General features: G+C 40.0%; 2 protein-coding genes across 9 annotated transcripts in view; one reads left to right on the plus strand and one right to left on the minus strand.

Annotated features, from left to right (window-relative positions):
- Positions 1-630: 630 nt before the first annotated feature.
- ccdc51 (coiled-coil domain containing 51) lies at positions 631-7,564 on the minus strand. Of its 3 annotated transcripts, none has more exons than XM_052017413.1 (4): positions 7,486-7,564; positions 6,029-6,366; positions 4,287-4,451; positions 631-3,208 (listed from the first exon to the last, which is right to left on the minus strand). In XM_052017413.1, exons 2-4 carry the CDS (start codon positions 6,326-6,328, stop codon positions 2,438-2,440), a joined length of 1,236 nt encoding a protein of 411 aa, XP_051873373.1. In that variant the 5' UTR covers positions 6,329-6,366; positions 7,486-7,564; the 3' UTR covers positions 631-2,437. The 3 variants fall into 3 exon arrangements, with proteins under 3 accessions (XP_051873373.1, XP_051873372.1, XP_051873375.1); XM_052017412.1 differs by having other exon boundaries at positions 7,349-7,519; XM_052017415.1 differs by having other exon boundaries at positions 7,208-7,519.
- Positions 7,565-7,924: 360 nt separating this feature from the next.
- The window catches only part of brpf1 (bromodomain and PHD finger containing, 1), a 37,766-nt gene continuing 33,127 nt past the window's right edge, over positions 7,925-12,563 (plus strand). For all 6 annotated transcript variants that reach the window (XR_007956484.1, XM_052017913.1, XM_052017914.1 and 3 more), the window contains exon 1: positions 7,925-8,394. The gene's annotated coding sequence lies outside the window, so the exon portion shown is untranslated. The remainder of the gene's footprint in view (positions 8,395-12,563) is intronic.

Genomic DNA, 12,563 nt, shown 5'->3' on the forward strand with positions numbered 1-12,563 from the left:
ATAAAAATGAATCAACTTATTGTTCACTTAGGTAAATGACATTCTTGCCCCTGCAGACCAATGACCATCAAGTCACTGAAAAGTAATAAAAAATATTACATTGGAGCAACAATCTACTGGATTCCAGCATCTGCAGTCTCTTGTGGTTGACATTAATGATGCTGGTTTGTGTTGAGAAACAGGAGCTGGCATGTTAGAAACAGGAATTTGTACATTATAAAAAGCCCCAATGCCAGAAGGCAAAGGAAAAGGGCAGAGAGGAAAAAAAAACATGGGAGCTGTTCTCACTTCAAATACTGCAACTGATTTATTATCTTTAACAACTTGTACCTTAGGACAAGTGGAGGGCTATCAGAACACATGATATCTTACTCCAATATCTTCAGGGGAAAAATGTTATGTTTGCTGATAACCAGTACGAAAAATGCAGGTCCAGACCACTACGACAAAATAAATTGCCAGTAGGGCGAAAGAAGACAAATACAGACTGACGAACAAGAAGTAACACTTCATACTGAATGGATCAACAGGCAAAGTCTGCAAGCATTGAGTAGTCAGGTGAAATGTGGAGTTTTGATCATTTTGAACAGATGTGCTTGGCCTTCAGCTATTGCTGTGCACCATGGAAAAGGTGAACTGTAAGGACTGGTCTGTATCTGTAGTTTGGGCATATTCCCAGGCCAATTATAAACACTGCCCCATCAATGAAAGCATTGCTTTGATTTTTGCCCTGGAAGCAAATTACATCAAATTACCATTTTACTCTACACTCATGGTTTATTTACTTTAAAATAAAATCACAACCATTTGGACATCAGTTATTAAACCTTATGTACAAAACCTACTTTATTACACAATTGATGTTAAATTTCTAAATGTAGCACAGAAATAGGATAGTGTTCACAAATTTGGTGATCATTGACCTCATCCAAACTGAACTCTCTAGGGGATAATTCCTCATTATTATTATGGATTAATAGATCTATTTACTCAAAAATAGTTGCAATAAAATTTGTTCAGCCCACTCACAAATCCAAACCAGAAACACTATTGAACTGCTGGAAGACCATGTAAGCACTGCACCATACCACAGAAACACAAAGAATATACCTTCCAAGATCGCTATGCTGTAATCTGAAATGACTGCAATAGTAGTACAGAATTGAACCCAAGTTTTATAATGTTTTTTCACAAATCAGAATAAGTTGCAGCATCCGGTAACTGGAGGTGCCGAGGCCCTTCAAGCAGTGATGCTCATTATCTCATCGAGGCCAGCTACTTTTGTTTTTAAAAGGTGTGGTCATTTTATGGCCAGTACTAAACCAATACCAAGAATCAGAACAGCACTGGAATGTTTAAAATAGATCATCACATATTTCTTAACATAGGTGGCTATTCAGCCCATTAAATCCTACTAGCTCTCAGTAATCCCATCAATCCCCTACCCCCACATGGTTCCCTTTAATCCATCCTCTCTCACGTCCTGTTAACCTCCGATTCTCCTACTACTTGCCTTGCAATCACAGGGAGAAACTGCCAACTCCATACAGACAGCAAATGGGGTCAGGATTGAATCAAGGTCATTGGAGATGAGAGGTAGCAGCATTAACTGCTGCAATACTGCATTGTCATCCATCTCTTGAAAAGTGACTAAAAGGTTGGGCAAAAATAAAAGGCACCTCTGTAAAAGGCATGGGAAGGGAAAAGTATAATTTATAGACATTTTTGCAATGGAACTATATTGTTATTGAATTAACTTTTACTATTATTATGTATAGTTTTTTTTTTACAAACAGTGGTCATGCACAGGCAGATCCTGGCATTTTGACTAAGACTGAATAGCTGTGGTTGTGCTTGTATTGGTCCGTTCCTTAAATATTTCAGTACTCATTACCGATAAATATCGTTGTTGTTTGCAAATATGCATTGTATGCCAATCCAAGAAAACACATTAAAGCTGCTTTGACACCATCATTGTACACGTTTTGTCCCAACGCAAAATTGGAATGCCATTTAAACAGAAAATTAAATATGTAACAATCATGGCTGGAGACAGACTCTGAGGATTTAAAAAGCGCTAGATTCAACCATCATGTATTGCACATTGCCAGGAGGCATGGATACTGAAGGAATTTAAGCAGGGTTTGGAATTGTGAGCAGTGCATTCTATGGTCATTAACGTTTAATGCTCTACATCAAAATATCATCAGCATTTCTGTAGTAATCTACCAGTGTTAAATTGCATATGGATATCTTAGCACTGAAATGCTATGCAAATACAAGTTCTAGATTTATAAGTACAGATCAGCACAAACTCTTTCACATTTGAAATAAAAATGCACATCAATTGCCGAGATTAATTGCACCATTTGCTGGAAAATGGCATCCAATTTTGGCAAACATTACAAAACTTACAAGCATCTGTGGTATAGCGTCTTTAATTCCCTCTGAAGAGCACATACAATACTGGTAGTGTGAGCGCAAATGCAGCATACGTCAGCACTGTGTTATACATGCTGTTTGTTCTGATACGAGACTCCAGCCTCTTTTCAGTCTCTGCTAATCCAACAATCACATCCTCTGTTGCTAGAGTCTGCCAATCTTGCATCAATTCCGAAGGCATTGCTTGTGATGGCTTAGTCTGCGTGACAATTTTTACTATCTTGATGTCAGAAGCCACTTGCCCAAGTGACATTTGCAGACTTTTTACCTTTTGTTCCAGCCCCTCTAATGCTGCATTGGTCTGCTTCAATGAAGTTGCTTGTTCTTTCAGAGAAATCAAAAAAGGATCCAGTTTCAAAGCAGGTTCTGATTTTCCAATTTTAGTGGTGGCCTTCCCTGCTTGTTGCACTGCACCTTCCTGGAGCACCAGTTCCTTCAAATTGGTTACGAGAGCATTGAGCTCCTTGTTCTGGGTTTGGTGCACGGAGGCCTGCTCCTTAAGCGCTTCCTGCAAGTTAATCGGCCCTTTCTGTGCCTCGAGAAGCAATGCCTTCAGCTCTTGCAGTCGAACTCTGTTGATGTAAGTCGACCCCAGGACTCCAATTACGGCTCCTAAAACAGACCCCACCAGAGACCAGTTTTTTGTTCTCTCTGCTCTGGCCCGCTCTTTCTCATGGCTTTCCCTCACTGCTGCTGAAAACAGAGCAAACGTCTCACGCTCAAGCTCCTCTGCATTTTCATACGCCGTTCGATGTCGTCTCTCATCCTGATTTCAGGATAGAAAACAAAATTTAAGCTTCCATTTAATTTTATCTTCTTCTCCTTTGTGCAGAGGAAATTTACCAGGATGCTGCCTGGATTGGACAGCATGTCTTATGAGGATAGGTTGAATGAGCTAGGGCATTTTTCTTTGGAGAGACAGAGGATGAGAGGTGACTTGATAGAGGTGTACAAGATAAGAGGCATTGATCGAGTGGACAGTCTGAGACTCTTTCCCAGGGCAAAAAATGGCTAACATGAGGGGGCATAATTTTAAAGGTGATTGGAGGAAGGTATAGGGAGGGATGTCGGAGGTAAGATTTTTTTTTAAAAACCACAGAGAGTGGTGGGTGCATGGAACGCACTGCCAGCAGAGGTTGCGGGGACAGATACATTAGGGACATTTAAGAGACTCTTAGATAGACATGTGAATGATCGGAAAGTGGAGGGCTAGATAGATCTTAGAGCAGAATAAAATGTCGACACAACATTGTGGGCCGAAGGGCCTGTGCTGTGCTGTAATGTTCAATGTTCTATGTTTACTTCTAAGAATTGCAGAGAGAACACTAAGGAGTACAGCGGAGGGGGACAGGCAGTTGCAAAGAGAAGTGACAAGTGTGCAAACCCATAGCAAAGTGTGGATGACATAAGAGTTTCTGTGATAGTCTCTTTAACCAGTAGATTTTGTTGGTTGTTACACACCATTCACTTCTGGCAAAAGGTGTATAGAAAATCTATGCAACCTTAAAAAAAAAGCCATTTGTTTCCATAACATTTGTCCTATGTCATTCCAAACAACTCCAAGGCTGGGAGGAAGAATAACCACTCTCCAACCGCATCCTCCAAATTAATCCTTGTAGTGAAGGACAGCCACACAATAGACTGACACAGATTTATTGGGCCTGGATGATTCAAAGTACATTAGCAAACTCTCTGTGGAGAACAAACCCACATTACATTTTACCTGCCCATAATATATTTTGAAAAGCAGAGGTTTTGTACTACCTTCAATCGTGATTACCCTTCACCAAAATATCAACGTACAATTAATGAGCAAAGTTAAATTGCAAAAAAGAAATCCTCACTTGAAGCAGTTTATGTTCTTGAGTAGCCAGCTCTAGATAGCGACTGTCTTCTCGTGAGACTCTGTCTAATTTATCCCGCACCTCCTTCAGTTTTAAATGCTGGGCTTCAAGGGTTTCCTGGCTTTGTCGAACAACACCACGGGCAACCATGAATGCTTTTTCTGCCTAAGAGGAACAATGTATGTCAGTCACTCATCAACACCTCAGTTTGTCTTGCAGGTTTCCAGTTTTTTTTATATATAGAGCTCAATGCATTTAATTAACAGCTAGCATGTATAATAACTTACATTTGTGCTTTTTAAGTCATAATATCTCAGTTTTATCAAACAAAATTTGATATCAAATTACTGGATGTGGCCTTAGAACTGGTTATAACATGCTTTTGCAAAGATAATATCCATTAATAAAGAACTAGTATAAACTGACTTCTGAGTGGTTTCTATCATCAGCATCTTTGACCACTGTCATCAACTCATTGTGTTGTCAATAGTAAAACTTAAAGATAAAAAAATTAAGTTGCATCTGAAATGTAGACCGACTCCTTTAGAGATGCTGTATTTTCAGCAGTACATTTTCTTTTGAAATAGAAAAAAGTACATCAAATATATTAATGTTTAATATGTAGACTTGATCTTCTGATGTCTGCACATTTACATATTCATTGAAGTATATACACAGGATCTCTGACTCTTCCTCACTCCCCGCCACCACCCCAAACGAGTCCACTGCAACCATTTAACTTAACACATGCCAAACTGAGATGAACAGGCTTAGGAATCAAATGGTGCTTATGTCCTCCATAATTCTATTGAATTGTTCTGACTGAATTATCCTCATACCCCATACTTTACCAATGCAATTGTACTTACCATCTTCGAGTACCCTTCACAGCCCACTGATTTAATTTTCAGTACTGTCAGAAAATGAAAGCCATGCCCACATGCAGCAAGACCAAGAGAACATTTAGGCATGGCTGCATAGTGGCAAATAACATTTGTGCTCCAGCCAGGCAATGACCATCTCCAAGAGAATCCAGCCACATAACCCATGATACTTATTGGTAATACCATCAAGTTTCCTACCATCAACATCCTGGGTGGGGGAAGCCACCATTGACATTGTACTCAGTTGAAACAGCCACTTAGATAATGTGACTGCAACAGCAGGTTGGGTATCCTGTGTGAGTGACTCAAAGCCAGACCACCATTTACAAGTCACTAACCAAAAGTGTGACGGGACACACATCACTTGCCTGGACAAGTGCTGCTCACAAATCAACTCAACACCTTCTGGGGTTATTTGCTTGGCATCCAATACATTACCATAAATATTTACTCCCATCACCACTGGCACACCATACTTGGTTTGCCATTTACAAAATGCATTGGAGTGACTCATTTAGGCTACTCCAATAGCACTTCTAAACCTAATACTGCCACCTGAGGATACTTGGAATTCCCTTCCAAATCAAATGCCACCCTAGCTGGAAATATATCATGGTTGTCACTGCGTCCAAATTCTGGAAATCCTCACTGAACGAAAACATGAGAGTACCTTCACTAGAAGGACTGCAGCAGTCTAAAATGGTGATTCACCACATTCTCAAAAGAAAGAAGGGATGGACTACAATTGTTGGCCCTGCCAGTGACAGTCACAGCCTGTAAGAGAATAAGAATTAATTTACTGTTTCAAGAGTTATTCAATACTAGCCCGTACTTATGAGACATCATAATTGTCTTTACCTCAGTGACTTTCAGCTGTGCCTCTTGAACTTCTTTCAGTCCAACAAACTCCTCATAGTTTTCCCATAGGGTGTTCGTTGTGGCTCGGATGTGGTCTATAGTTTTTTTGCTCAAATTCTTTCCTAGTTCTACCAATTTCAGGTGTGTAGCATCTTTACTTTCATTCAGAGTCTTGGTAATTGTTTTCTGTGAGGCCTGGGAACAGTAAAGGCGGACTCGGAGACCATTGCTTCTTGCAATTTGGAAGCAATAAACATGGGAGCACATCGTACCAATTAGCCCCCTGTTCATCACTGTCATTCGCTCCAAAAACAATGCTCATTCAGTCAAAACTAAACCTGAGAATACATTGACAAAGATTGTTTAGAACATTTATAACAGCAATTTGAATTTTAAATACATTTTTAAATTTACAGGATGTAAGCAATCCAGGTAGGGCCAGCAATTACTGACCACCTCAACTGCCATTGAATGTAACTGTTAGCTAGGCTATTTATGAGGATTAAGAATCAGCCATACTGCTGTGGGTCTGTAGTCACAGAGGCCTGACCCAGGAAGTGGAACAAATTTCCTTCCTTAAAAGGACATTAGTGAACCAGTATTAACATTTATCATTACTAATAATAGCTTATTTCAGATTTAATTAACTGGAATTTAAAAATCCTCAGTTGCCAGGGGCAATGCCCTGAAAATGCCTCAAGATCTTAGTCCAAACTTCTGGATCACTAGTAATAAATGCTGGCATTACCGCATCCCACAAAGAAATAGAGTCCAGTAATGAAACTACTATATCATCATAGTAGTTTCACCAACTACTTAATCTTTCCTATTAACCACACGAACACGTCAAGATTTTAACATACACACACCTCAATCACTAATTTGATTAAGAACATTCAAAGGAAACAGAGCAACTACATTCACCCTGATCATAGATCACACACTCAGTGACAGCTGTAGTCTAAATTCTGTGCCGTTACGGACCCATAATCTGTTGTACCAACAGTTTCATAGTCTTTCATTATCACCACCCCCTCCCTACCTCCACCCACATCTCAAGACCATCTGCACTCTATCTCTACACACAAACCGTGGCAGCAATTACTGCTCTCCACTCCCTCTCTCACAGCCTCAGCCAGTTTCCCTCTCCCTCCCCTGCAAGGGGAATTATATGCTTACTGTTCTGGAGTTAGCTGCAGCTTCTCTCCTGTCACTGCGGCGGGGATTTGAGGAGGTAGCCCCTCCGCAGAGCCCAGCACCCTCTCCCCTCTGCCCCCCCGCCCGCTGCAGTGACCTTTGGACCCGCCCACGACCTTTCACCTCGGCGCTGCCGGCGGCGCCTCCCCGGCGACCGGCTTCAAGCGCTGCGGAGGCGGGGGCCGATCTCCCCTCTTTCGCAGCGTTAGAGCAGACGGACTTTACTCCCTTCACCCATGTCCCGGTTACATTTACCGCACCGGGTGCGGAGCTTCGGCCCCTCATTTATTCACATTCCGTCCCACCGGAGGCGGGTCTGCTGCAGCTCTTCCATTCCGCATCCACCGATTCGCCCCAGTCCATTCATTCAGTACCCCTTTCCAAATAATACAGAAGCAACGCAGTTTCACCCCCCCATTAATGCCAAACAATATTTATGCTGCTGCTACCTCCAATCCGCTTGCCGCTCTGTTGAATACTTTTTTTCCAGAAAGGCTGACCTCGAATGTGCTGGCGTCGAATCAATCGCTCTATTTGCTCCGTGCCGTCACTTGCCCGTTTGTCCCGCAGATTCGCTTCTTTCATTCATTCCTATGATTCTAAAGGTGGTAAAATATAAATATTTGGGAGGGCAGAGGAGAAATGCGGCGCAACAGTTATCAATTTGAGGGCAGGTGTGGTCGGAATTTATTTCCTCCACGCCGAGTATTTTTTCGGCAGAGTGTGCAGGGTGATGAATGTGCTGTGCGTGGAACGCAGGGGCAGTTGTTGTTGGAGGAGGCGCCTTTGTTCCATCTTGTGAGTGGAACCTGGGGTTAAGATTCAAACTGAGGGGGAAAAGCCATTTGCCAACAGTGAGGGGGCAGGAGAGGCGCGGGGTCTGTGCGTGGGGCGGCTCTGGACTGTGTGCTGGTGTGTGTGAAGCCTTCCCCCCTCCCCCTCCAAACCCTGGCTTCCTCTGTGGGTGAGTGGGGCTGGGGGTGCCCCTGGGAGGGATGCTGTTGTTATGGAGCTCACAGCCTGGTTCCCTTCACTGACTGACTGTCTGTGATGGGCCTGATCTGGAGCACAACACTGCAGCCCCCCCTCAAGTAATCCCACACACCATCACCCATCTGCACTGACACCACCACAGGAGCACAACAGAAATGATCCACACGCCTAACTTGGTAATATCCTTATGTGTTTATTTTTTTTAAATTACTCTATTAAATGTTTTTGGGTATATCTACTCCCTCCAGTTATAATATGAAATGTTCTGAGGCACATGTCATAATGAGATTTAAGCAAAGCAACAAATGGGTTTGGTGGATTTTACCATTTTGCTTGCTGAACTGATATTTGACACTGGTTACTAATTGTAAAAGGTAATGGTCTCTGAGATACTAGCAGTTGTGGTTGTTAGATAATTGCAGAAATATCCAGGTCATATACATATGTGCGTGTATTATTGTTATTATTATGTGTTTGTGTGATGAACTTGACAGACCCAACGTTGTTGTTGACTGGCTAAGCTTGGAATTTGGAATTTTTTCTCTTTTTTTATGAAAGCGGAATGATATTTGAAATGCCATTGGAAAGGCTGATTCCATGACATGTTTTGAAAGATGGTATGAAATTATCTTTTTATTATTGTTCTAGGTATCTCAGCATATAAAATTTGTTGACATGTTCTTGTGTGTGTGCTGCCTTTGCAAGCATAAAATATAAAACATCGTCTGGTTATTCTGCTGTGTGAAAAACATTAGATTACTGCAGTGCTACATCAGTGGTCTTGAAGATGTCTGTTGTAACCACGCTGCATAACTTTAGATGACCATGTGAATGCTATGTGCGCAGCATTGGGAATGACATGCTGGGTTCTCGCAACCTGAGTGTGTGGGCTTCCCTATGTTCTACCGATGTAATCATAGGATTGGTTATCATACTAGATAGTATCTGTCTTAACACATTTGCAAAGCCACGAGTAATTTAAAAAATCCATATCGTTCCATAAATAAGCAGATTCTGCTTTAAAGTCTCACATTGATCACTAGTTGTTTTACTGTGGTGGTGTTCACAGGGGTGTCGATCTGTTTGTGAGCCCACTACACAGTCAATCTGTCTCGGCCACTGCTCTGGTGCTTCAAGTGGTTTCAAATAATTGCATTTTTGATATAATTGGAAACTAAATGTAAAAATTTTCTAATAGCTGATTGATCTCTATCCTTGGGTGTTTGCCAGGAAAGCTAACTGGAAATTAATAGATGCATAGTTAGGTTTTTGTATACAGGTTTAAAATTATTCTTTCATAATATATGTTGAGTGAAGTATAATATCTGTAATCTATTAAATCATGTATATAAAACAGCAGGGAATATAATTTACCTTTTTTTTCAAACAAAATGAAATTGATATTCGACCAACAGGTCCCTATTGCTTGCTCATTTACAAAGCAAGAGCTTTAACTGTCTGCTGCCATAAATCTTGGTTCTGTAATTGAAAGTAGAAGAATTATACGAGTAATGTTGGCTGGCATGATGCCTTCCAACCAATTCGTTGTTCCTTGCTATGAAATGCAAAAGTCATACTTTCAAAAGAAGTGTAATTGCTTTTCTTTTATCTGCTTCAATAAGCTCCAAAGTTTATTCCTTTGCATTTCTGGATTGCTTTACATTTTGTAGCTTTTTCAAATTGTACTCAGCCAAAACTTTGGTGTACTGCCTACATCCAGCTCATATGAAGATCTCACTGATGTACAGTAGTTTCCTGTCTTGCAATACCTTGTTTTTATAAGTCTTATTTTTGTTTTAAAGTCTTCTGATGTCTTCATTCCTTCCTATCTTTGTTACCTTCTCAAGTCCTATAACCTCAGAGAACTGCATTCTGTGCTCTTGTGCGTCCCTGAATTTCATTGCTCCACCTTTGGAGGCTGTGCCTCCAGCTGGCTTTGCCTTGAGCTCATGAATTCTCTTCCTAAGTTTCTCTAATTTCTTGTTCTTTAATGAAGAACAAAACAGAATATTCCTCACAACCTAGCTTTTTTGGTCAAGGTTTTAGTTACATGTGGTGCCTTGGGACAAATGGCTTTGTTAAAGTTGTTTCATAAATGTCAGTTGTTGTTTTGATGAGCAAGCAATGGATTCCATTTTAATTAATACATAGATTTTTCCTATGAATTCAATTTTTCTTTATCTTAGATTTCCTTTTCTTCAATTTCTTTTTCATGTTCAAGTAGATTTGGTTCATTCCTTAGTCCTATGGTGTGGATCAATTTATTTTCTTTAAGGACTGTTGAATGGTTGCTAGCAAGCTATGGGCCAGGCACATGAACATTGATCATTTAGTTTCTGCGAAGAAAAATAGACTTACTTTTGCAATAAATCTGCATAAATTATCACACGTTCTAAGTTGTTAATGACCCATTTTGGGAAGCACAACATTGAGGCTGACTACTTTTCTATAAGTAAAACTAAAAATAAAATGAAATTTTTCTATTGCATATTTTTAAAAAAATAGCTGCAGTTACAGGAGAAATTAAGACATCATAGAGATTGGGGAAACAGTAAGCTAACAAAGGGAAGAATAACAACGTTTTTGCAAGATAGACAGAAAGAAGAGCACGAGGTAATTTTATAAGTGGCTGTCCTTTGTGAAACATCCCTGAAAATTATCTGTTTCTTGTTTGGTTTGTAAGTGGTTCAAGTTCATCTTGGGTTGAAGTAATCACTGGCTATGATAGTTTAATTTCAAAGGGAGCAGTATTGTACTATGAGTTGCCACCAGTAACTTTCATATCTAATTTCTGCAAGCAGTCGTAATAAAGGCAGGTTCAATGAAATGGAATTTAACGCCTTGAGTGGGGTTCATTCAATTGTCTGCTTAATCAGCTTCCTGCTTTAGTTCTTTTTTTAGGTCACTTGTCATTTGACTTCTCATGCCCTCCTATACAGGCTAAAAATATTGAGGCACAATTTTAATGTTGTAAAGTGCTGGATAAAACTTCATGGTTAGACATATTAATGGATTGGTGTCATACAGTACTAAATGAAATGCATCTTATTAAGACTCAGTTATTTGTAACTGTCACTCAGGACTAAATGAATATTAGATCATTCAGAAACACTAATCAAGTGTCACAAGTGGCTCAATAATCTCTGGCTCATTTAGACACATTGAAGTGTTCCTGTTCAATGACACGAAAGAGCATTTCTTGTTCAAACGCAGCAACATATCACCAGCACATTACACTGAAGTCTAGCTTAGTCAGACAGAGTAATGTGTTTTTGTTACAAAGAGCTAATTCAATCCCAGCTCATTTGAGAAGTCCTGCTGTACAGCAATGATTAGTAATGAGTGGTTTGTGACAATTTTGTTTGTACAGTCAAAATTGTTAGTTTCATTTGAACAGGATATGATGATGTGGTCAGCCATATAGCACACTGACAAACTAGTTATATGGTTGGTTATAATACTTAGAGTACAACACTTTGTTAATCTGCTCAAGATAGACAGGTACTAAGGGTGTATGTCCCTTGGCATCTGGGTGGTGGGAACTGATAAAGGTGAGGCAGAGCAATACTGTTGTTTGTTTGGTGCTTTGCCTAGTGACTCATCAAGTTGGCATTTGAACAGAATTGATCTATGAATAGAACCTGCAGCTGTTGTTTAGCTGCTTTCCCAGTCTGACACTGTGATCATGCAGTACACCCTTAATTTTAATTTTCCCACCAATCGAGCTCAAAAAGATCTCACTTAATTGCTTGATGCAAACCCATGTTTGACTGAATATCCCTGAGGATGTTTTATAATATTATTATGATTAGGAATAGTGTTAAATTCAACAGTCACCAACCATCTAACCTTATAAAGAAGCTTGGCTAGGAGACAAGTTCAAAAAATATTGCTAAAGTAGAAAAACATATCCAAAATTCCTATACGAAATATATTGATGTGCCTGTTTTACAAAGTGTAGTCCGAAGTATCATTATAAAAAGTGACCGGAGTTCAGCTGGAGCAGGTCGTCCAATATGGGCCATGTTTCACCATCAGTTGCATGTTTTGTAGATTTTAGTTGATATTTAAAAACTGTCAAGTTATTGCTATTGAAAATCAATTCTTTTTGAGACTGAAACCTCAATAATGTTGATAGCATGCAACAAACAGAAATGAATAAAAGCAGAAAATGCTGGAAACACTCAGCAGGCGTATCTGTGGAAAGAGAAACAAAGTTAATGCCTCGGGTTGAAGATTCTTTGGCTTGAAGTGTTAATTCTTTCTCTTTCCACAGATACTCCATTGGTGCTAATTGAGACAAGCTGAGGAAGATGTGTATAATGTGGGCCAGAAAGTATTCTCA

This window comes from Pristis pectinata, chromosome 6, assembly GCF_009764475.1.
Source record: "Pristis pectinata isolate sPriPec2 chromosome 6, sPriPec2.1.pri, whole genome shotgun sequence".
Taxonomy (NCBI): domain Eukaryota; kingdom Metazoa; phylum Chordata; class Chondrichthyes; order Rhinopristiformes; family Pristidae; genus Pristis; species Pristis pectinata.